This window comes from Glycine soja, chromosome 6, assembly GCF_004193775.1.
Source record: "Glycine soja cultivar W05 chromosome 6, ASM419377v2, whole genome shotgun sequence".
Taxonomy (NCBI): domain Eukaryota; kingdom Viridiplantae; phylum Streptophyta; class Magnoliopsida; order Fabales; family Fabaceae; genus Glycine; species Glycine soja.
This window is the reverse complement of record NC_041007.1, coordinates 47019561-47045559: the sequence shown is the minus strand read 5'-3', so window position 1 is coordinate 47045559 and position 25999 is coordinate 47019561. Positions and strand designations below refer to the sequence as shown.

The window sequence follows — 25999 nt, the reverse complement described above, 5'->3', positions numbered from 1 at the left end:
GCTTGAAGGAGGCTAGCTTGTTTTCTTCTGAGAATGGCAATGTGGTTATATCCTTTTATATAAGACAATTATAAAAGGGGATTTGGATCAAAATTAGCAAGACTTTTGTACTGCATATACATACCTTTGTAATCTTGCTACTTGGCATAACTTTTATTTTTCAATTTTTCGGCATAAAACATGTCTTAAAAATACATATTAAAATCCAAGGGGGTGAACTTTTTTGTTGTGCCATTTTGATATTAACAAACCATATTTCCTTACATTAATCATGACTTTTCCAAGTTTCTAAACCTCATCAACCAGGAACAGTCCTTTGACATAGGTGTACAAAGAGACATGTTAAGATAGCTGATTTCAATATTGTAGACAGAGGAATTCTATACTTTCCTGTCTCAAATAATCCTCTTAGAAATGGCCAATAGCAAATTATCAAATAAACACTACAGAAAATCTCACCTAGTCCACACCCATGTTTCCCACTCTGAGTTGCCACTGGTGGTTGGAACCCTAATAACTTGATAACCATTGCTGTCAATTGCACCAACAAAATGGTAGTTCCTGGTAAGAAAACTACGGACTCATCGAAGGTGTACCTTCCAGCATCCTTATCATCTCCAACATCCTTAGCTGAGGGCAAATCTTTCTTTGTTATGTCAAACACTGTTTCAGATATTCTAAACAGCTTAAGTAGGACACTAAGAAATGCACAAAAACCAGCATTCATAGGTGTTATTCTTGACATTCTTTGATTGTTCCACCATGCTCGAATTGATAGCCCTTCTGCCAAATATTCTGATGCAGTATATATCTTGTAAATTACTAGAAAAGCAGCGGGAATACATATGCCTAGGTCCTGGATTGAAAAAATATATACCAAGTTAATCTTCAGTTATATATATATATATTATATATATATATATATATATATATATATATATATATATATATATATATATATATGTTAGAAACAATAAATATAAACATAATATATTGTTGATCTACGGAATTGAATCTAAACAAAATATAAGGTTGAATTATCATTATGTGTTTATAAATTTATAGCTCTAGCTACTTGCATATTCATTAAAAAATAAGGAAAAAATATATTTATCTCTCCAAGTTAGTAGTCATTACATTAACAATGTTTCACTATCTTTGTTATTTTTAAAGAAATCTTTGTGTCAGATATCCTTGCACAAAATTTATAAGAGATGGAAAATATTTGATAGACATCCGTGTTATCAAACACTTAGAGAAAGAGTAAAAATAAAATAAAATTATAGTTAAATATGATAAAATTTATGATTTAATAGAAAGAAAGAAATAAAAATAAATGAGAGATATTAATGAGGTGTTTAAAATAAAAAATAATTTATATATTATTACTCTAAAGAGATAGGAAGGCAATCTCTTATATTTTTTTTTGCAATTTAAAAAAAAAGATTAGTTAATTTGTTTTGTTATATATATATATATATATATATATATATATATATATATATATATATATATATGCTCACCTGGGGCAAGAAATTGGAGTTGGTGATGATGCAATATGCAAGGAGACATGCATAGCATACTTCAAAGACTGACATTAGGCCCCAGTGGTTGATAATCCACATATATGCTAAGCATTGTCTTAAAGTAAGCTTATGAAAAAGTGTGCTAATAATAGGGCAATGCTTGCAAAAGAACATCTCAAGCAATCCTGTGGCCCATCTCTTTTGTTGGGCCATTGAATTTGGGCCACCTCCTGGAGCAAAACCTGTGAAGCCAATTGGGCTTGGCATACAGAATTCTGATCTCCAACCTTTTTTATGTATTGTCAGCCCGGTGAGCACATCCTCTGTGACTGATCCATATATCCAAGCCATCTAAAATTTCCACATGAAACCCATGTTAACTTCAATTTTCAATACAATTATTTTTTATTGCATATTCAGTACAATTTAAAAATAATATAAATAAAATATCTTATTTCTCTTTCTCTCTCTCACCCCTTGTGTGTAGTGATGTATATATATCAATGAATATTGACTAATAAATCCTGTCATGAATGGATATAAAGTCGTGGGAGTTTTTTAGATTTTTAAAAGTTATATATATAATTAAATTTTAATCAGTTCTATGACATAAATTTACTAATTAGACTCTTAAATAAAGGTTAAAAACATATTTTTTGCTCTCTTATTTTTTTAAATTTGTGATTTTAATTCTTTTGTATTTTTTTTAATTGAGACATTTTATCTTTTATTTTTAAAAAATTTGTAATTTTAGTTCTTTGTTTTTTAATTGAGACATTTTGTATCTTATTTTTTTTAAAAAAATAATTTTAGTCATTGTAACAAATTTTAAGTGTTGATCTATCTACTTTATAAATCTTGACCGATACGTGTTTATTTATTATCCATATGAATACTTTTTTAATCATTTAATTACTAACAAGTTTAATTTATTTTAAAAAAATAAAAAATATATAGTCAAGTCTAAAATTAAAAATGAGACTAAAATTCTAGATTTTTTAAAATTTGAGAGATAAAATGTCTCAATTAATAAATAGGGGGATTAAAATTATAATTTTTTAAAAAGTAGAAGACAAAATATCTTAATTAAAAATTAGAAAGATTAAAATCATAAATTTTAAAAAATAAAAAAAATAAAAAATACATTTTAGCCTAAATAAAATTGATTTTCTCGCTAGATACATGATTTTAGTTTACTCCTTTCATTCATATATAAAAATGACGATCTTACCTGATATTTCACAAAGAGATATAAAAAACATAATGGGTGTGAAAGATTACAGAGTGAATAAGAGCAAATGCCAATCATATAATTGAAATTCACATACACACAATGATATAGAAAACATATCAGATAAGAGGTGAGAGCATGAAAAGAGCAGATAACCATCATATAATTAAAATCCGCACACATATTGAAATAGAAAGCAATTAGGTAAGATATGAGTGCGTGAAAAAAGTAAATATCAATCTTATAATTAAAATTATTGACTAATATTATATCTAAAACAATCTTAGCCATGCAAGTTTATATAGTTCATCAGTTAGATTTTTTTTCATCTTTTACTTTCTTATGACTGGATATGTCCTTTATACCCATATTATGGAAAAATATTTTTTTTAATTACATGGTTATATAGATTTAGTCAAAACTAATTTCAAATTAAAGTTACTCTTGATAAATTTTAACTTTCAGTAGTCAAAGACTTGTGCAAGTTTGGTTGGATTAATTTTAAAGGATTAATAATCTTTCTAAAAACTCTCTAAAATGTTTGTTTTAAAGACCTGTTTGCCCCATCCAGTGCCATATTCATATGCACAACCAGCAACTTGGCTTGCTACGTCAACAACGTTCGAAATATTAATATCATTATACGAATAAGTTCTCCCTTCCAAAGTACAAGCAACTGATTTCATAATCTCCTTTGAAGTTCCAAATTTTTGTTTTAATTCCTCCTCTGATATGCTGTTTCCTGAAAATTTGTCTAGAATATGTAAAATAGACAATAAAAATTAAATTAACAAAGTAAGGATATGCTGAAACTAATATATGGTTCACACAGGAGAGTAATAAAAAAACACAATTGTTTGCATATTGATCTTTACAAATAATTTTGATATTAATTTAATTGCTTAGATTAGGTTATTTTATATTTAAATCAACTTATATCGTCAAAAGCTTATTAGGAGAGTTTTATTTTTTTTTTTGCTTTGTAAAACAACAATATTTTTCCTAAGTATTAATCTAATCAAACATGCCTTTAATTAAGTTTATCGCGCGATCAAGAAAAATGACATGAAAAAGTTCTTATATATATATATATATATATATATATTAGTACCAGGAGGTTGAAGCTTAAATGAAATTTGATTTTATATAATAGAATGATTTAACATAATTTTTTTGTTACTGAGATACTAAATTGATGTCATATTTTTTTCCCATTCAGCTAGCTATTTTTTTATGAGACCAATGTTCTTTATTGGATTTTTTTTATTGAGATATCTATGAGTCTTTTTTTTTCTTATCCATAAAATTTATCTTTTTTTTTTATAATTGAGAGATTAAAGTAATGTTGCAATTAGTATTTAAAAGTAAAGAGTTATTATTTGAAATTTTACTTTTACGTTATTAAAGCAATCAACAATATAATTGACGTACCACTAAATTAAAATTGTATTTTCGAAAATTGAAATAAATAAAAAACATAAATATATATCTATGTCCAATTACATACCCTTTTCAATGTTTTCTGGAGAAAGACCATAAATAACTTTTCTTCTATGGAAGCAGTTTGTTCCCCCGTAGAAAGGTCCTTGGAGTCCACCTATTCCAGCCGCCAAGTACTACATTATATAGAAAGGGATTTTTTTTAAAGTAATTAATTGACTTATAAAACTCATATTCTAGTAAAAAAGTTTAGTACGTTGTGGCAGTATAAATTTATCAATGGGATTGTTTAACTCCAAGAGTAAGAAGAGTTTTCTTTTATAAAGATTAATATTTTATTCCAATCACCTTAGCCAAAATTGTCATCTGATTTCCAAAAGGGTCGTCCTTCAAAGTAGCATAAAATTTTTGGGGAAATTGAACAAATGCAACTTCTTTTTCTCCTTTGTGATCAAGCAAAATGCTCAACGCATGGTGAACAATCTTTGGATTATTTACAATCATGTCACAATCCACGTTCAGCATAAAGGGAGCATTGGTTATCAATCCGGAGACTCTTGTCTGAAATATAGTTGGAAGTTGAATTTATTAAGAAGAAGAAAAATTAATGATTAGAGTTTGTGTTGGAAACTAAACTAACATGGCAACAAGGAGAGAAATATTAAAGAATTCACAAACTGAATATGCAAGTGCATACAAGAATAAGCTAAGTAGCTAACATGTAACTTAGCTTGCATAGCTTTAAACTAAACTAACCAAAGACTAGGTTGATGAAGTGATCAGATTCACATTTGAGAAATGTAAGAAGTTAAAGTAAAATAGTCAGATTCTCACCAACACATTCATGGCACCGGCTTTGTAATGATGAGGCTGTTTTGGCCTCTTCTCTCTAGATATGTAAATCAAATGCGGCAACCCATCTGCTATGTGTTCCTTGTTCTCCCATATAACCTTACAAATACATAATGTATATAAGAAGTGTTTTTTCTTTTTTTTAATCAGCAAAAATATGTATTAATATATAGGGCACAAAGGGTGCCCAAATCCATATACACAAGAGTCATTAGCACTGTTTACCAGACATTAGCAGGTTTAATGAGATACCCATATATAATTCATAAATATTCAGTAACTAGCAATAAATGAAACCACAAACAGAACAAAAAACCATAAATATAATCAGTGTTTTGTTTTCATTTTTATTATAAGTCAATGTTTAATTTATTAATGAAAATGAAGATGCGATAGCCTAGATCTTATGCACAAGGAATTAATAATAATGCTCAAGGTTGGCTAGCAGCAGAATAACTCTTTTATATATTTTATAGTCCCATAAACATGATTCCATTTTATAAAAAAATATTTATTCTAATTTTATATTTTTAAAAACAATCTTTTTATTTTTATTTTTTAGTAATGATGACATGTATCATCAAACCTTGTCACGTTATATTTTAATTCATGTCACTGATAATAACACAAAATTTTAAAAACTAAAAATCTAATAAAATTTATTTGTACGAATAAAATATGTAAGTTTTATAAGGTAGAGCATGGTTGGAAAAAAATAATACAACTTACATATGTTTTTATTTATACAAATAAATTTTATTAGGTTTTTAGTTTTTAAAATTTTGTGTTATTATCATGAATTAAAATATAACATGACATGGTTTGATGATGCATGTCATCGTTACTAAAAAAAAAGTAAAAATAAAAAGTTTGTTTTTAAAAATATAAAAATTAAATAAATATTTTTTTTTATAAAATGGAATCATGTTTATTGGACTATAAAATATATTTACCCTAATAATACTAATACGCTACTAAGAAAACCTAACATATATCAACAAACTCTGTATGTCAAAATATTTGAAATGAAAGAACTTTTATAATGGAAAATAAAAACCATTAATAGTAACTCTTCGAATCACATTTAAAAATAATAAAGAATTGAAATTAAAACAACTCTTAAGTGAGTTGATGCACGTGCCTAACTAAGGCTTTTATGGGCTCCTCTGTTTTTATGCCCCCCATGTTTTTGGTTATGTTATTCTTATTCCTTTTCTGTTGTTAATGAATTTCTTGGTTTACTGGGTACTAATCTAGTTGGAATCACAGTAACTTTAGGACGATTGGTATTTCTTGGCTTATTTAAAAAAATATTTTATACCAAAATTTATTCCTAACTTTTGATAATAAAAATATCTACATATCACTTCGAAGTCAATGGATTTTACTAACAATTAATTAACACTTGGTCAAACACGTGCTAACATTTGTTTGATATCAATGATCATACATCAACAAACATACACGCGTGACGTAAATAATTGGAATATTGGATTTGGAGTTATATATACCTGGATTATCGATGGGTGATTTGTTCTCTCAGTGTTCGAGAAAACCGCAAAGTCTCCATTACATGGATTAGATATTATGGATGAATCCAATTCTATTTTGCTGCTAAGATTATCATACATATCCTGCCAACACACAACCAGACAAGGCCATTTTCAAGTTTGTGGTCAGATACACCTTCAGAGTTTAATCTTAAGTTAAATTATTGGAGTAATAAATAATTTAGTTTTCTTTTCCTTTTTTAAATTAAAGTATCTGATGGTTAAAAATTATGAGATTAATCATTGAGATGTATATACTAGAGATCATTAAAAAAAAGTTTTATCTTTCTCAATAAAGTTTTTTTTCTAAAAAATTTAGTTATTATTATTGATTTTTGTTTTAATCTATATCTTAAAATTATTATATTAGATTTTATATAAAAATATTTGTAAATTCAATAATTATGTTAAATTTATTCAATTATCTTTCATATAAAGATTGAACTTTTACTCCAATTTTCAGTTTATTTATTTGTGTAAAAAATAAAATTGAAAATAATGTCAAGTATAAGAATCAAATTTATAATTTAACCTAACCAATTCAACCAAATTTAATATTACAATTTCTACAAATAAAAAAAAATCAGCTTGTAAATATTTTTTTATATATAAAAACAAATAAAAAATAATATCTTTAGAAACAAAATAAAAATAATATCAAGTGAATGACCAGATCAAATAACAAAAAAAAACCTTATTCCACTGGGAAAGATTATTGGTTGGCTTAATAAATATAATACAGTATCATTTGACTTGGTTCTTTAAAGATACAACCAAAAATATAGTATAATTTACTTTACTCACAGTTGGTACCTCGAATGACCTATATATGTATGTAGTGTATCAGAAGTTAATTGGGTTAAATATATATTTTTTCTCCAAAAATAGTATATTATATTTGATTTTAGGCCTTTGAATTTTTTAGTCCTCTTAATTAACTCTCTCAAGAGGTAGATACAATGCGGTGAGCGAATTCGATGAAAATCCTGAGCTGAACCAATTGCATTAGCTCTTAACAAAATAGATCCATCAAAGGAACACTACATTTTCCAACCTTATGTTTTTATTATTTTTTACTTGTTTTTCTAATTCTTTTTTCAAAAAGAATAATTCGTTATAATTTTGTTTTAATTTTTTTAAATAGTTACGTAACATGTCAAATCACTTCAAAATTGCTGATCGAGATGACCATGTGGTCACATTTAACTGTAATAGCAAATATTATTAATAAAATGACTAAAATCTAATGTTAAAATTATGAGGATGAAATGCAAACAAAAAAATTTCAAAGAACCAACTTCAAATCCAATATATTTTTGAATGACCAAAAACATATTCAACCCTTAATGATTTAGTTACCATTTATCAGAAAATTAATAACAAAGATTTTTTTTTTGGGTGGTGAGAAACACAAAATCATTTTATTAATAGGGAGTACCAGATAATGAATAGGACAAGCAATGACCGAAATGCCATGAAACATAAACAAATGCCCACAAATCAATATATATATATATATATATATATATATATATATATATATATAATTTTGGAACTTACCTTCATTTGTAACCATTCTTGTTTGAATTCTGGTGTGTTGTTGGCCCCGAAGACCTCCTCAGGTTTGTCAGAGAAGTATCTGAATGGAGCTCTAACTTGGACATGGTACTTCTTACAGAAAGGTACCCAAAACTTTGCAAATTGAGAAGCTTCCTGAAGAGCATAGAAGGTACGAGGGGAACAACCATCATCAGAAACATAACAAGCTAGCTTGTGAGGTGGGTAATCAAGTGCCAACAGAGACAACACAGTGTTCACTGTGATAATCGGTGGTTCAAGTTCAGGATCTGCTGTTGTCACAAACAAATCCACTGGTGGAAGCTCTTCCACACTGCTCATAAAAATTTCACTATTAATTATTATCAGCAACAAAAGCCGTGCATGCATGTATAATCAACAACAAATAAAGGCAGCATACACTAAACACACCATAGTTTGATTGTTATTCTTGTGTTAGACTGCGTCCTATTAAAATAAATATTTCATATGAACAGAATAATGTACCAATGGATATACACATCATAGAAACGTGTGATATCTACTAGGTGAAATATCTATATTTTTTAAAATATAAAAGAGAGAAAATAAGGTTAAATAGGAGTGGACAGTTAAGTTTGCATAGTTAAAAATTAAAAATTTAAATATATTTTTTATCCTTAAAATTTAACGTTTTTTTATTTTCATTCCTGCAATTTTTTTAGTTTTAGTTTTTGTAAAATATATTTTATTTTTTCATTCTTAAAACATTTTAAATAACACTTTTTCATGATTCAAAATATTTTTTTAATTATTCAAAGTGTCACCTAAAGTGTTTTAAGAAAATAAAACAAGTACATTTTACAAAAATTAAAATATTATTCTTTTGCATGAATGAAAATAAAAAATACTAAATTACAAGAATAAAAAATATATGTAAGTCAAATTAAATTAAAGGATAAAAATATTATACAAAAATGTGTACACTAAAATAATATTTCTTCAAATAAAAATATTATTTCTTTTAGATAAAGTCCAAAAATCTATATTAGCAAGGAAACGCTTAAATATGTTTTTGGTTTTTATAAGTTAATATTTTTTTTGATCTTTTGTAAGTTTATTTTTTTAATTTTAATCATTTTAAGTTTATATTTTTTTTAATTTTGGTCTCTATTAAATATTTTTTTCATTTTTAATTCATATAAGTTTACGTTTTTTCAGTTTTAGTCATTGTAAATGCGAATTTATGAAAATTATAAATGAAAAAATATAATATTAAAGAAATTAAAATTGAAAAACAAAAATTTATAAAGATTAAAAATACTTACGGGTACAAAAAAATGTAAAACTACCAACTTAAGTGTAATTAAATTAAAAAAAAGAACTTACAACACAAAAAATGAGAAAAAGTTAACTTGGGACCAAAAACATATTCGATAATAGATGATTAGTATATGAAAAATTTTCAGTGATAGTAATAGCAACATTTTTTTTTTGTTTACGGAAGTAATAGCAACAGTTGATGATAACTAAATTGATCACTACTAGGCATTTAATTCAAACAATAATTAGATACCTTTGCAAGAGACGATGTGGGTAGGTTTTAGTTACTGCTGGACTCCATTGAGTGGTTAGGGTTAAAAACCAAGAGAAGGTGAACCACGACTCACATAAAAAGGCAACAAACCAAGGGAATAAAGAGTAGTTGTTGATAGAGATAACGCGGTAACCAAGCAGCGATAAGAGGAGGATTAAAAGCAAGCTATCTGTTACCCTTTTATAATTGTGCTTGTACCAGTATTTTTCATAGAAGGGGATGGAGTTTTGGTAGGCCATTGATTCGAGCTAAGGTGATAAGAAAACTCTCTCTGTGACTATATATGATGACAATCAAGCAAGGTACGTGTATTTATAACAAATAAATGGGTGACCATAATATTTTTCTAATTTTTTTCGGTAAATACATCTGAAGACAAATCTGTTCTATTGGACGTCAAAGTTATCCCTATAATTATTTAAAATTTGAATTTGAGACTATTACTTTAAATTGGAACAGTTTTATGTCAATTAATTTACATAATTGAGGTGAAAATTAATGTTTTTAATCGGTTGGATATTAAGTAAGAGACATGAATTGACAGTTATTAATTAACATTTACTGGCCGGCCCTAGATGCTTCTTTGTTGTTCTAGAAGCCAGCTCAATTATTGGAGGTTATATTGTTAATGTATTATTTTTTTAAAATTTGTATCCATTTTCTAGTAACTTGTCATTGACCTTCAAGAGGTTTTAGCATCCCGTACGTCTTAAAGAGAAGAAACAAGATATATATATATATGGTCCATGACAGTGTTATATAGAAAAACACACACCAATCGGTGTAGTGGCAGAACCGCTAGAGGCTAAAGATCTAATTTCATGTCAAGGTAATCACTTATAATCAGTGCTTCTCTCTATACTGTGTGGTCCCTCCCATATCAGTTTTCCAAAAGCATTCAGATCATCTCACGGGTCACATTATTGATGCTAATTAATATGTTTTTTTAGACTACAACTTTTATTTTACCAGACAATCTTGTTTGTATTTTATCAATAATAAATATTGTATTCCTCGACACCTGTATTTTGGAGTAGGGTTTCAGGCGGGGAATGTTGTATTCTCAATTAAGGAAAGAGTGTACTAAACAAGAACAAAAATGTACTTCTAAATTATTTTGCAAACAAACAAAATGTAAGAAAGAAAAACTAGTTGCTAAAGGGGCTTCCCTTTTATAGACATTATTAATAATGATCGAAGAGAACACGAATTAGACTTGTTTCAGTGTTAGTCACTTAAGATTCGTTCAGGAAAGTTGAAGTGCAATGAATCATGCATGCGTATGTCACTACTGCATGCATTTAACCCCTTTAGCAACTATTTGATTATTTACATTTAATGAAAAGTATATATATATATATATATATATATATTTCTTCGGAAGTTTTACAGCTTTAAAAAACAAAAGCTTCTGTTTTATCCTGGATTCAAATTATTTTTCACCTTAATTTCACCCTGATCTCTTGTGATGTCTTGACTAGCGTTAATTAAAAAATAAGTCAATTGATATATTTCCGGATAAATTCGAAATAACACATACACTTGTCATTCAAAGTTGTATCCAGTACTACTTCCATTTGATTTAATTAATGGTATATTTGGTTCAGGAAATGAAGTGAAAATGAAAGAAAAGAGAAGGAAGAAAATAAAATGGAAAGTGAAATGATTTTTAAGCGTGTTTGGTATGAGAAAAATTAAAGGAAAGAAAGTAAATTATTTTTCTTTGGAAAAAACATATTTATCCCACTCAAATTAGTACACCGATGACCACCTAAAAATTAGCAAAATCATCTATTTTATATATACTGAAATTCACAAAAATATTTCTATAGCTTTAAACCAAACATAGATTATTTTGCTGGCCTGTTGTTTCTCAATTACTTATACACATTCAAAATATTGTTAAAATAGTAAGTTAATTGGTGGCGGAAAACAGTAAAAGAAAACTAGGTATTCTAATAAACTAAGGTGTGTTATGGAGAACCACAAGTGTATACAACCATGTAGTCATTAATTAGTTCATATAGCATAACTGAAAACATGGTGACTCAATGGAGGGTGATGTTTGTTTTTTGGATTACCATATATGTATACGGGTTTGGATATCCCTTGTACTCTTCTATAATATAAATAAATTATGTTTTATTTGCTGATAAAAAAAGGGCTATGTAATTTATCCCTTTTTTATTTCTTAATTTGCATCACTTTATCTTACTACGATTTTTGCTTTTTTATTTGCTTTACTCTCTTTAATCTTGCAAATGATATCTCAAAATATAAATCATTACTATGCTATGCAGACTGCTTGTAGTTTTCTTTTGACAAGTGTCATTGTTCTGGAAAATACAGAAGAGGAATTCTTGGTGTACATGAGATAAGTTTGTGATTTAATGGTACACGATAAGCTGAGTCGCAAGAGTGTATTCTATGCATAGTTGTGCTTGTTTTCACTTTATTTCATCTCTTACTATCACATGACCCAAGGCCTCTGATGGGTAGTTTTATGCTACGTACTTTGGCATGGATGTAGAATAATTTTACTCCCGATGTTGTCCTTTGGTCAATATTTGTTCCTTTAGACTTCCCATGTAGTGTTTTATACTTAGGGAATTAAGGCTATCTTAGTAGTACTATTAAGTAACTAGGAGATAATCGAGTAATTAATGTTAATATATACCTTGATCTTCTCAACTTTTCATGTGTTTTAATTTTTTTTTACAGTACATTCTTTTTTCCAACATCAAGAATGATGTATTCGAACTTGGTCTGAATACATAGTTCGGTTGATATATATAGTGAGACCCTTAAGAGGATAATCAAAGTGGTGATCAAATGGTTTTATAATCTTTAGATTCTCCTTTCCTTTTGGCTTTAGTTCCTAGTTTTACCTAATTGTTGTGAATTGATGATGAGGTGACTAACAAAAGACCTCAAAACACCATATGATGATAGTAGGTAGTAATTAATTTGGAGTGTGATGGAGGGATCTTAGTGACTAACAAAAGACCTCAAAACACCATATGATGACTAACAAAAGACATAATTAATTGACACTTTATCTTAGTTTTTAGCACTTTGTGAAGGTTTTTCTAACACTTTGTGACAATTTTAAAAAAAATTCAAAATGAATCAGCATTATGATTTAATTTGGAAAATCAATCCATTTTCTTACCAAACTAATTTTAACAAATTTTAAAATAAATATAAAAATTGATTTTTGGTATCAAAACTAGTTTTAAACAAGACTTAATTACTTTTTTAGTTTTTGAATTTGAGGCGTGCGCTTTTTTTAGTCTCTAAAATTTAAAACTATTTTTTTTTAATTTCGACAAATTACTCTTTTTAGTCTTTAGCATAATAAATTGATATTTTGTGGTGATTTTTTTACTGCCATGAATTAATTTTTATTTTTTAGTTGCTTAAATTTGCATTTTAAAATTTGATAATGCTAAAAAACAATCACAAAGCACTAAAAACCATCATAAAGTAAGTATCAATTTAGAGACTAAAAAACGTATTTTTAAATTTTATGGATTAAAAAAAATACCCTAAAATTTAGAGAGTAAAACAATAATTGAGCCTTTTATTTTTTAGTTAAAATATTAGAATTCCTTAATTGAATTATTTTAATGATATATATATATATATATATATATATATGTAAAAATATTAATTTTGTTTTGCTGAATTGTAAAAATATTATTTTATAGTAGTATTATTTAGGAAGTAAAAAATAAATAAAATGATTGTTTAAGCTTCTTTGAATTCATAGTGAAAAAAACATTTATCAGTTATTTTATGGGTACATGGTATTACTTCATCAAACTCACTTGATTTGAAACATCTCATTACCAATCAAATTCACTTTTTCAATTAGAACTTCATCATAATTAAACTTTTCCAAATTATATACATTTGTGTAAAAAAAAAAACACTCACACTTGTTTCTTGTAGGTTAACTTTTCACTTAGAGTGTGTTTGGATGAGACAATTTAAAATTTTAAAGAATTTTAAATTATGAGAATTTTAAATGCTTCAATTTAAATTCCTTTATTTTTAAAATTATGTGTTTGGATACAACCATTGACTTGATTTGAGTAATATCTCCACCCGAAGAATAATAGAACCTTGTGACCTACCTAAAGTAAAACCCTCCGCCATGCACACAGAACATTGTTACGATTCGATCTTGAAGGTTTCGTCATCGTGGATTCTGATCCACAATGCAACAATTGCACCCGTCATGCTTCACAGATCCCTCATCTTCATCCTACACTTGTTGTTGTTGTCATTTGGATATGAGGACGGCCTCGTTGGCTGGCATGATGGCGGTGATGAAGTCGGTGTCAATGTCGGCGGGGCAATCGATGAGGATGAAGTCGGGGTAGCCCTGTGAACATGCTTTCAACACGTTCACGAGCCAGGTAAAGGCCTTGCCGCCGAATCAGAGGGGGAGTTTGGAGCGGGGTTTGGAGATGCAAAGGAGTTTGAAGTTGGACCAGCACTTGTCACGAACGAGGGCTTGGTCGAGCGAGGGAGAGGCCAATGTTGGCGGTGGTGGTGGTCTTGCCCACGCCACCCTTGCCGGAGGTGATGACAGCGACGCGGGGGGTGGAGCCGGAGAGAGCCAAAGAGCTCGGGCTTGCGATTCTACTGGAGAGCTCGTGAAGTTGTGGCTTCCGCAAGAGAAAAGAGAGAAGAGAGAATTTAAAATTCACTCTCTTGAAGATAGAATTTGAAATTCTATTCTTTCAGCTAACTAAAATCCTTTTTAAAATTCTAAAATTTTGAATTCCTTTCATTAAAATATCCAAACAGTTACTTTTAATAAAAAAAAATTTAATTCTTTATAAAAAATACATTACCTAGTTAAATTAACCTATCCAAACACACTCTCAAAATCTTTAAAAACATTATTAAACCTTTCAAAATTTTCATTGAAGTTATCATCTTATGCAACAATACATTCTAATGATACAAAACACAAAAGACCCATAAAATTCCAGTTAAAAAAAACCCATAAAATTAAAAGCATATATTGCAATTTCAATTTTTTTTTCATGTTCTTTGTTTAATTCTATGACACTAACTTGCAACAACAATAATGTATCATAAAAAGCGTTACATTGTTTTACTTCCTCAGTCTTAAACTCGGTCTCAAAATAACTGAAGTTTTAATCTTTTAAAAAAATTATCAATTAACTATTGTTGTTACTTGAGATATTCAAACATATATTTTAATTTACCTCTAATTAATATTATTATAGTCAAAGACTTAATTATAAATTTATTAAAATTAAAAAAGAAATCAAGAATATTTTAATAAAATTATCTCCTACTAAATACAAATTCTCTAAGAATACTTACTTTCTTATTTTATTTTATGTGAAAATACCTTAAATCATTTTGCTTAATGCTATTGAGAAAAGTAAAAGAAAGAGAGAATTTTCACAATTTCTAACAGCCTCACTATCCAAAAGTGAAGTGAAGCAGTGAGTGAGGGAATAATGTTGCGGATTGCTCCCAAATTCTTCACCACGGTTCCTCTTCGGACCATTTCACCCTTCGCATGTCGCTTCTCAGTCCGTTCCATCGCTGACTCTTCTCCTTTCAACAAAATCCGCATTCAAAGGGATGATACTGTAAGTCATAATCACAACCCATTCAAAGGGTTGCTTTGTTTTGCCGCATTTTGTCGTTAATTTTCCGTTTTCTTTTGTCTGCAAAATAGAATTTTTCTAACTTTTTTTTTTTAGTAATGGGTTTCTGAGTTGAACTTGGAAGGTATTGATGAGACTCTGCAGTGACAAAGATAAAGTTTAGAACTTTTCAGCATCAATTTGTTGGGGGTAATTATTGTCTGGAAACAGTGAATTGGAGTTACAACTTAGAACTGATTGTTTCATGATGTGCTAATATTGATCATGGACCATAGCTGGAAAAATTTGTGTGCATTTCAGCTGTAATGTGGTTTTACGTTGCAGCATAAAGTTGTGATCAAGGTTTTAAATTGCGGTTGTAGTCGCAATTTCGTCACAATCCCTGACATTGCAGGAAATTGTGGAAAATATGGCCAATGTGACACGGCTGAAATCATGGCCATTTTTTGATATCTTGGTTGTGATTTAAGACCAGATTGATGAGATATCATTTTTAGTGATGCTGTTTGATCTGAAGTTTTATTGTGCCATTTTCTATATAGATTTCTATGTTTCTACCTGTAGTGGAACCGGAGAACCTCATTGCTAATTTTCTGTTATGTAATTTCTGTTTTCAATTGATTAGGCATTTGATGCATATGTCGTTGGAAAAAACGACGCTCCTGGAATCGTTGTGCTTCAGGAGTGGTGGGGTGTGGACTTTGAAATTAAAAATCATGCTGTGATGATTTCTCAACTTGGTCGTGGATTTAAAGCTCTTATTCCAGAGTAAGATATCTGTTATCAGTTGCCACCTAATCTTTGGTCTTTGTGTATTGTGCAATATTTGCATATGCTGTATTCAGATTTTTTTTATGGGTTTTTGCCTTTTTCTTCCCCAGTCTGTACAGAGGAAAGGTTGGTCTAGATGTTGCAGAAGCCCAACATTTGTTTGATGGTCTTGATTGGCAAGGTGCTGTAAAAGATATCAATGCTTCAGTTAACTGGCTTAAGGCAAATGGTTCAAAAAAGGTTTGTTCCTGTTCATGTATTGTCAAGATAAAAAATTGATTTCTTTTAAACCGCCCTCTTAACTACACCGCCACATTCTTATATGTTGACCTGTGTCTGAAAATTCATTCTGTTATTTCTTTTTATTGCCATTCAGTGATAGTGTGATTGCAGAAGGTTTTTTTGTTTTATCAACCCATGAACATGAAAGCATAAACTAGCCTTTGCTTAAGATTCGGTGAGTTAGCTTGAGTGTTTGACACTCTGCATTAGGCATGATAGAATAAGCTAATACAATACATTATACTGTTGCTTGGGGGTGCGAGAGCTGTATTCTATAAGTTTATTCATCAAACCTATCTTATACATTAAAATAATTAGACAACTGAATTGAGAGTTGAGGGTGGGGTTTTGCTTAATTTCATTTTGGTGCATGAATCCATGAAAAGGCTTCCCTATGAAAATCATAAACTTTCCATTACAAATCATAGGTTGCAAACACATCATATTAATTTTCCAATACATTGGTGTTCACCATGAAAAATTGAAAACCCAATTCCTGGTAGTTTTAAAATTGAATCGAGCCTTGTGCTATGAAGTCGTATAATATCTGAACTTATTTATCATGTGTATGCTGCTTCTTTTGTTTTTTTTTGTTCCAAAATTTGGGTGCAAATATTTTATAATTTTAATCTAGTGAGTCAACATAGGCTCAACCAATGACATATGGTAATTTGGATCCATCTTCCATTCATTTTTTATTTGGGAAATTTGCATTATGATCATGACAATGGATTCATCTAATTATATGGGAATTATTTTACAGGCATTTTTATAACATTTCACTCGTATTACATAATTTTGATGTGCTTTCGTGTGTTATATTGTCATGACATGATAAGTTTGTCAACAGAGTGTTTATTAATGTAGTTTGGAAGTAAAAGAGCATGGGAACTAATTCTGTTGATCTGTTCCAAATCAGATAATTTAGGCCCTCTATTTCTCATAGGTTAACATGCCGATAGTGATACACAATACTGAATCTGGTTGTTCTATTTTTATTTTAAATACTTTCTAAATTGAAAAATACCATTTTGCTTAATTAGAGGTAAGTCACTGGTTAAATAAATTGTGAATTTATCTTTAATTGCATCAGGCTGGTGTTACTGGATTTTGTATGGGGGGTGCTCTCGCAATTGCAAGCTCAGTCTTGGTTCCAAATGTTGATGCTACTGTAGCTTTTTATGGAGTTCCTTCTTCTGAGCTTGCAGACCCTGCCCAAGCCAAGGCTCCTGTTCAGGCCCACTTTGGAGAGCTGGATAATTTTGTTGGCTTTTCTGATGTTACGGTACGACAATATGTTTGCAACACACATTGCTGATCTTTTTTAAGCTGGCTTGTTTTCCAAATGAATATCATTGTTGTTGTTGTTGTTTTTTTTTTTTTTCTGGAAGGGGGCTGCCTACCTTCTAAAGCATACACATAGTTTCTTTTGGTGAGGATTCATAAACCTTGTGTCTGTCATTGTTGAATGCAGAGCTAACCAAGTAAACTTGTAGGAAAAGCTTAGAAAGAAAAAGGGAAGCAATGAATGGAGTTCTATGTATTGAAAGATTAACTCTCAAAGTTACATCTTGATTTGTACAAATGGTTATATATACACATATACAACAACTAACTTCCAACTAACTATTAGTTCCAACCAACTAAACTAACTTCTAACTAACTAACTTAACTTCCAACTAACTAACTAACACTAAGAGCCCCCCTCAAACTAGGAGTGGATATCAGACATTCCTAGTTTGGAATGCAGAAATTTAAAAGCACCAGACCTTAGAGCTTTAGTGTAAACATCAGCTAATTGATTCGTAGAAGGAATGAGAAGCAACTTCACAAGACCCCTTAACACCTTCTCTCGAACTATGTAACAGTCAATCTCAATATGCTTTGTTCTTTCATGAAATACTAGATTCGAAGCTATGTGAAGAGTAGATTTGTTGTCACAATACACAGTGGCAGGTTGCTGAAAGTCTACTTTGAATTCTTCCAGCTGATAGGTAAGCCATTATATTTCACAAATGGCGCTGGCTAGTGCCCTGTATTCAACTTCTGATGAGCTTCTACATACAGTGGCTTGTCTCTTGGATTTCCATGAACTCAGTGAGTCACCAATGTACATAGCATAACCAGTCATAGACCTTGTGTCAATGCAACCAGTCCACTCAGAATCACTAAACCCCTTTAAATGTATTTTACTTGTAGCAGAAAGGAAAATCCCTGCTCCTGGGGATCCCTTGATATACCTAAGAATTCGAACAGCAACTTGTTGATGAGCTGAGGTGGGAGCAGCAACAATTTGGCTCAGATATTGCACAACATAAGTGATATCTGGCCTTGTATTGGTCAAGTAGATCAACCTTCCAATTAACCTTCTAAAAGAGGAAGCATCTTCCAATGAAAGAGGAGTCCCTGATTGTTGATGCAGCTTAGTAGCATAACCTGATGGAGTAGATACTGATTTAGATCCAAGCATACCAGCATCATTGAGAATGTCTAAGGCATACTTCCTCTGACAAAGATTGATACCAGTAGGTTTTCTAGCTACTTCAAAACCTAAGAAGTATCTCAAGTCACCTAAATCTTTTATCTTAAAAGCATTGTCTAGCAACTATGTAATAGCTTGTATTTCAATCAAATCATTTCCTGACAAAACAATATCATCCACATAAACTAACAGAGCAGTGACAATATTGAATCCATGCTTGAGAAACAAAGAATGATCTGAAGCACACTACTTGTACCCATGAGAGATCAAAAAAGGAAGAGAGCCTGGCATACCACTGCCTGCTGGCTTGTTTCAGTCCATATAGGGACCTTTGCAACTTACAAACTTGCCCAGGCTTGGCTACTTGCATACCTTGAGGAAGCATCATGTACACCTCTTCCTTTAAATCACCATGCAAGAAAGCATTATGCACATCTAATTACTTGAGATACCATTTATTGATAGCAACTAAGGCCAATAAAAATCTCACTGTGGTTAGCTTGGCAACTGGAGAAAAGGTGTCTAGGTAATCTTGCCCTTCCACTTGAGTGTAGCCCTTGGCCACTAACCTGGCCTTATGTCTCTCCACTGACCCACCTGATTTGTGCTTGATCTTATACACCCACTTACAACCAATAATATTCTTATGTTGAGGCATATCAATTAAAATTCAAGTATCATTAAGTTCTAAAGCCTTAATCTCTGTATTCATTGCCTCTACCCAGATAGGATCCTTAGAAGCTTCATTATATGACCGAGGTTCAAGACTTTGTGTAATGGATAAAACAATATTGTGATAAGAAGGAGACAATTTTCTATATGAAAGAACAGAATTAAGAGGATAGAGACAAGTACTTGCAAAATAACTAGCTATAGTTGAAGATGAGTATGAAACATGGAAGTCCTTATGCTTACTTGGTTTGTGTGTTTGTCTCAGAGATCTTCTGGTTGTATTAGAGGACTGCTCTAAAGTTAAGGGATCAGAATCAGCATTATTTGGTACAGGCATGATATTATCAAATGGTAATTCTAATGAGACATCATTAGGTTGATCAATGGCATGAGAAGAAGGAATAGGAAGGACAGTGATAGCATCAGGTTTGTCTTGACCAATGAAAGGAAAACAATCCTCATAGAAGATCACATTCCTAGAGACAGATATGGCCTTGGTTTTAAGATCAAACATAATGAATCCTTTGGTGTTTGGTTTAAAACCTAAAAATACAGAAGTGGCAGCCCTAGGATCTAGTTTCTTTCTATTATAGTAAGGAAATACTTGTAACCATTTAATGAAGTTACATTGCAAGGACCCCAGATATCAACATGTATAAGAGCAAAAGCACAAGAAGAATGTGATTCACTACTAGGAAATGATAATCTTTTCTGCTTTGAATGATGACAGGTTTCACACACAAATTGCTTATCTGATTTAAGAATAGGATAAAATTGTTTTAATAACAACAATCTTTCTAAAGATGGATGACCAAGTCTATAGTGCCATAGATCTATAGGTATTCTATTACATGAAAAGGCAAAAAAATTGGAAATGCTAGAACCAGCAAAATCAGACTTGTACTTAGACTTGATAGGAATCATCTTGAGTCTGTAGAGTCCTTCCACCATCTCAACTGTACCAATCTTCTGCTGGTTCATATCCTGGATAAAACATTTATCATTCATAAATGTTAGTTTGCAGGGTACAGAGGAAACCAGTTTAGATACAACAACAACAACAACGCCTTATCCCACTAGGTGGGGTCGGCTACATGGATCAACTTCCGCCATAATGTTCTATCAAGTACCATACTTCTATCCAAACCATTGAGTTCGAGATCCTTTTTTATAACCTCTCTTATAGTCTTTTTGGGTCTTCCTCTGCCTCGAATTGTTTGTCTTCTCTCCATCTGGTCTACTCTCCTCACTACAGAGTCTACCGGTCTTCTCTCTACATGCCCAAACCACCTAAGTCTATTTTCCACCATCTTCTCTACAATAGGCGCTACTCCAACCCTCTCTCTACAAGAGGAAACCAGTTTAGATACTGAAATCAAATTATATTGAAAGCTAGGAATGTATAAAACTTCCTCCAAGTATAAAAATTGAGTAATCTGGATTCTGCCTGCAAGGGTTGCAGTAACTGTATGGTCATTAGGAAGCCTAACCATTACAGGTTTTATTTTCTTGCATAAAGAAAACAAATGTGGGAAGGCTGTGATATGATCTGTGGCTCCAGAATCAAGGATCCACTCATCTTGGCTAGTCTTGCTAACACTACAAGTAACAGATAATATACTACCTTTGTTAGTGACTGTACCAATCTGATTTATTTGTGAATTGCTTTGAGCTGGAGCTTGCTGTTGCATCAATGACATCAAGGCTTTATATTGTTGAGTAGTTAATCTTACATCTTCATTTTGTGTCTCTTGATTTTGATCTAAGGGTGAACCATCACCTTCTTCCCTTATAGTATTGACATTGTTGATGTTTGGATTTTGTACCTTGTAAAATTTGTGTCCGGGTGGGTACCCATGCTTCTTGTAGCAATCATCTATAGTATGGTTAGAAAGACCATAGTGTGTGCAGACCTTGTTTCCTTTTGCTCCAAAGTTTCCTTTGCCGGAATTGCTTTGAGTTCTCTTTCCCCCTTTTGAAGGATAATTCTGAGGTGGACCATTCTTCCTATAGCATCTATCAATAGTGTGATTATCTTTCCCACAATAGGTACATGAAGGCCTAGTATTCGATGAATTGCTGCCTGCTGCATTGATAAGACTCATGCTTCCTGTTAATTCATTGCTATTGATTTGTCTTTCCTGCTGAACAACATATGAGAAAACCTTGGCTATGTTTGGTAATGGGTCCATCATTAATACATTGGATCTCATAGTATTGAATTGATCATTTAAGCCTCTAAGAAACTGCATTATCCTGTAACTTTCCAATTCATCCAAAATAATTCTCAATTTTGTGAAGTAATCGGTAATGCTTTGATCACCTTGTTTGATAGAAGCCATTTCTTGCTACAATTCTGAAATTCTCAGCAGATCTCCTTGTGAGTATCTTGACTTTAAGTCCTTTCAAATGTCTCTAGCATTATCCATCCACAAGATACTTTGCCTTATCGAGGGTGAAACTGAGTAGACAAGCCAGGAAACCACCATATTGTTGCATCTCCTCCAAGTTGCATGAAGAGGATGATTTGATGCACACTTCTGGATTGATCCATCTATGAATTCGATTTTGTTCTTCGCACTTAATGCAGTAAGCATCGAACGACTCCATGAGTTGTAGTTTGTTGGATCAAGAACTGCAGAAACCAATGCATTTGTAGGATTTTCACCTGGATGAAGGTAGTATGGACTGTGGATATTCAGGGATAGGTCTTGTGGAGAAATCTCGTTGGTCATAATGAAAAAAAAAAAACGAAAGAGAAGAAAAGATTCAGGTTCAAGATCAGGGAGTGGCACCGCAGAGCACTAGTGCTCTGATACCATCATAAACCTTTTGTCTGCCATTGTTGAATGCAGAGCTAACCAAGGAAGTTTGCAGGAAAAGCTTAGAAAGAAAAAGGGAAGCAATGAATGGAGTTCTATGTATTGAAAGATTAATTCTCAAAGTTACATCTTGATCTGTACAAATGGTTATATATACACATATACAACAACTAACTTCCAACTAACTATTAGTTTCAACCAACTAAACTAAATTCTAACTAACTAACAACTAAACTAACTTAACTTCCAACTAACTAACTAACACTAAAAAGGATTAATATGCAGATGGACTCTTGATCTTACAAAGATGATGTGCTTAGTAGAACATTTAATGATGGAGGGTTGTAAATGAGATGTGAAAATCATGATATGCTTTCTGGTTAAGAGAATAAATAGGAAGGGAGGACATCTATAGCCTAGTGATTGATTGCTTAAGACTGTAGAAAAAAGATTTTACAGTTGTTTGTTTGTTTGGGTAATGTAAAGTAAAATCAATTCTAAAGCTTAATTGAAGGGATATGTTCGGAAAGTTGTGTCCCCCTGTGTCTATTTTTTCATCTTGTTATTATTCACCTTCCTTTCCAAGCAAAGCATATATCTTCCTTATCCAAGTAAAGCATACCCTAAGTAATGTTGAGGAAGTCTTGAAGCTTTTATGATACACAGTCCAATTTCTCAACATGAGGTGTCATATAAAGGACAAAACTTTGATGTCTACTGCCATGAATTTCCCCACCTCGTGAGCCTAGAATTTTACCTCTTAAAGAAACAAACCAGATAGGCTTTAACATTTTTGCCATTCTTATGCCGCCAATGCACATAAGTAAAATGCTATAAATGTTAATTCGGTTGCTTTGGTAATACAACTAATACCTTTTAAGTTTTATATTCTCTGGATTCTTGAAACAGTACCTTCTTTTCTCCTATAAGTTTTATATGTCATCACTCAATGTACATTTTCAGGCCATTTTCATCATTTAACTGCTACCTCAGTTCCATCATCTAACATTTTAACTAGAAAATATTTGTTTGTAAATGGGGAAGGGAAGAGGAAGAGAACACTTGTGTATATTCTGAGTCTCCAAATTCTTTACTTCAAGCAATATCATGTTTGAACATTGTTTGATGTCTCAGGCTGCCAAGGCCTTAGAGGAGAAGTTGAAGGCATCTGGTGTTCCACATGAGGTACACATATATCCTGGCAATGGACATGCATTCATGAACAGGTCTCCAGAAGGAATCAAGAGGAGGAAGAATATGGGAATGCCCGACGAAGACGAAGCTGCAGTTCAGCTTGCATGGTCTCGCTTCCAGTCATGGATGACACATTACTTATCCAGCTAAATAGTTTCTTAGTAATGCCACAATGGTATGATAACATGATATACTTCTAATTCTGCATTTGATTAGTAGTTTGGTATAACTCTTAATGGCCCCATCAACTCTAAATATGGTGCTTTGTTTCCTTATGGGTGGATACATACACCCTTGAGAAATTTGGCTTGGAAATAATTAGTTTGTCTATAATAAGTAAATATGGTCTTTGTTTATTGGTGTCACTTCTCCATTTTATGTGTGCAAAAACTGACATTTTTTTGTTGAAACGACAATTGAATCAAAGCTGATGATAGGAGGAGTGTTGGACTGGTGTCAATAGTGCTGGAGTAGGTTTGGACATGGTTTAAGTTTTTTATATTTCAACAAATCATCGGATTTATGATTCCATTCATATTTGTTTGTCTTTTTCTATACAGTTTTTTGTTTGTTAGAAATTAGAGTTTAACTATTTTTTTTATCAATCCTTCTGCCAAATCAACTTGTGGTAGAGATAGAATAAACAATAACATCAAAGTCACAATATGGATGGATAGCTTGTGAAAACGTTTGTTTCGTATAATATGCTCTACGTTGACACTTTGACATTGTACATAATGATTTTTTTTTTTTTATCGATAAATATTAATTTATTAGTTTTTTTTGTTACAAATATTAGTTGGAAAGATTCAAATCCGTAACTTTTTTTTTTATCTTCCTCTTAATCCATTTTCTAATTATTGAATCAATCTTATATTTGCATATGAAATAAGGTTGGTCTTCACTCTTATCCCTCCCATAAGTATGGAAGTTGTTTGTTTAAGCTGACTAATGGTGCACTCTTCTTATAAACCTTGGTTTAATTTGACTTTATATTACATTAATATTATCTTAAGAGATAATCGTGTATGAATCGAATTGCTCACATGTAGCCACGGGGTTCACGGCCTATTGCAAAGAGCTTATCTTAATTATTCTTAGGTCCACCTTTGGTTAATTATTTATTATACTCGTCTTAGAAGATGTATAAGCTGGTTCAGCTTGATATGACAACTACGAAAGGAACCAATTATTTTGGCTTAAGAAAAATGTAGTCAAATTTGATTATCTCCATATGTTAATTGCACTTGGAAGAAGAAAGACACTCTTGATGGATACTTTAGCTTTTTTTCATTGTGCCTGTGTCGGTATGAACTATTTGAAGGCTTTGAAGAAAAGGATCACGTGAGGAAAGACAAATATAAAATATAAAGCTTAAATAGCTATAATCCGACCAATCTCTTTATGTATAATAATGACAAACAGATGTTTTTTTTTAAAAAAATAAAATAAAATATATATTGTTATAATAACGTAGTACACGTTGAGGATAAATAAAGTCCTAGTTTCTTTATTTTAATGATATATAATTAAATATAGTTTATAAATTCAATTCTCATACACTTTTCTCCGCGTCTTGTAAATACCAATAGAAATTCAATCAAACAAATAGACACAGGCACAGGAAACATGGATTCGAAAACACGTTAAGGTTTATGGTATCTTATTATAATGACTTAATTACATTTCCATATTAGTTTGGATTATGTGTCATTTTTGTCTTTCAATTATTATTTTTTTGAACTAGTTAAGTTTTTTTATTTTTAAAACTAAGCAAATATGGTTGTGCTGTCTATTCTCACATATCTAAATTATTTTTACAAACCTTCGGAGAACTCTAACCTATCGACAATCCCTTTGCGAGTTCCTGATATTAAGTATATGAAGATGATCCTATTGTAGTACAAAGTCATATATGTCCTAACAAGTAACAAGGATCTCACATATTTAATGGGTGATTGAAGATGATTCGAATAACTTTTTTAGCATGCTATGATTGAGTCTTGGTGTCAACCCTCAACCAGGCTGATTGTGGACTTGTTCATAACATAAATAATTAAATATGTTAGTTTTTTTTTATCATTTTATTAGTGCGGAAAAAGATAAATGTGAGATATAAAAATTTAAAAACATAGAAATCAGAAATATAGTAAAAAAAAATTTGCCACAATTTTTAAAAAAAAAGCTATAGGATGTGATATGGGGGCTTGAGGAGAGAAAATTTGAGACTTTTTTTTTTAATTTTGATTGAAATTTAATGTTTTGGTTAGTTAATGTTGGGCAAAAGAAGATTTGAAATAATTTAATTAATTTAATAAAATATAAATTTCAAGTAGAAAATTAAAAAAAAAATGATATTCTTGTCATCATAAAGTTATATGAGT

At 30.8% G+C, this 25999-nt stretch overlaps 2 protein-coding genes across 2 annotated transcripts; one reads left to right on the top strand and one right to left on the bottom strand.

The window, feature by feature from the left end:
• Window positions 1-121: 121 nt before the first annotated feature.
• LOC114417330 (cellulose synthase-like protein H1) lies at window positions 122-10007 on the bottom strand. Its single transcript, XM_028382491.1, has 9 exons — window positions 9712-10007; window positions 8160-8490; window positions 6561-6683; window positions 5032-5148; window positions 4546-4758; window positions 4265-4373; window positions 3312-3499; window positions 1524-1877; window positions 122-856 (listed from the first exon to the last, which is right to left on the bottom strand). Exons 1-9 carry the CDS (start codon window positions 9969-9971, stop codon window positions 299-301), a joined length of 2253 nt encoding a protein of 750 aa, XP_028238292.1. The 5' UTR covers window positions 9972-10007; the 3' UTR covers window positions 122-298.
• A 5156-nt stretch (window positions 10008-15163) lies between these two features.
• Window positions 15164-24075, top strand: LOC114417329 (protein usf-like). Its single transcript, XM_028382490.1, has 5 exons — window positions 15164-15374; window positions 16018-16160; window positions 16274-16403; window positions 17539-17730; window positions 23556-24075. Exons 1-5 carry the CDS (start codon window positions 15240-15242, stop codon window positions 23763-23765), a joined length of 810 nt encoding a protein of 269 aa, XP_028238291.1. The 5' UTR covers window positions 15164-15239; the 3' UTR covers window positions 23766-24075.
• Window positions 24076-25999: the final 1924 nt, after the last annotated feature.

Coding starts and splice junctions, on each gene's coding strand:
- LOC114417330 (XM_028382491.1), bottom strand. CDS start 9,971: ATGGCCTACCAAAACTCCATCCCCTTCTATGAAAAATACTGGTACAAG. Junction 5,149..6,560: donor ATCACCCATCGATAATCCAG/GTATATATAACT, acceptor TGTATTTGTAAG/GTTATATGGGAGAACAAGGA. Junction 4,759..5,031: donor CCGGTGCCATGAATGTGTTG/GTGAGAATCTGA, acceptor ACTATATTTCAG/ACAAGAGTCTCCGGATTGAT.
- LOC114417329 (XM_028382490.1), top strand. CDS start 15,240: ATGTTGCGGATTGCTCCCAAATTCTTCACCACGGTTCCTCTTCGGACC. Junction 16,161..16,273: donor TTTAAAGCTCTTATTCCAGA/GTAAGATATCTG, acceptor TTTCTTCCCCAG/TCTGTACAGAGGAAAGGTTG. Junction 16,404..17,538: donor AGGCAAATGGTTCAAAAAAG/GTTTGTTCCTGT, acceptor TAATTGCATCAG/GCTGGTGTTACTGGATTTTG.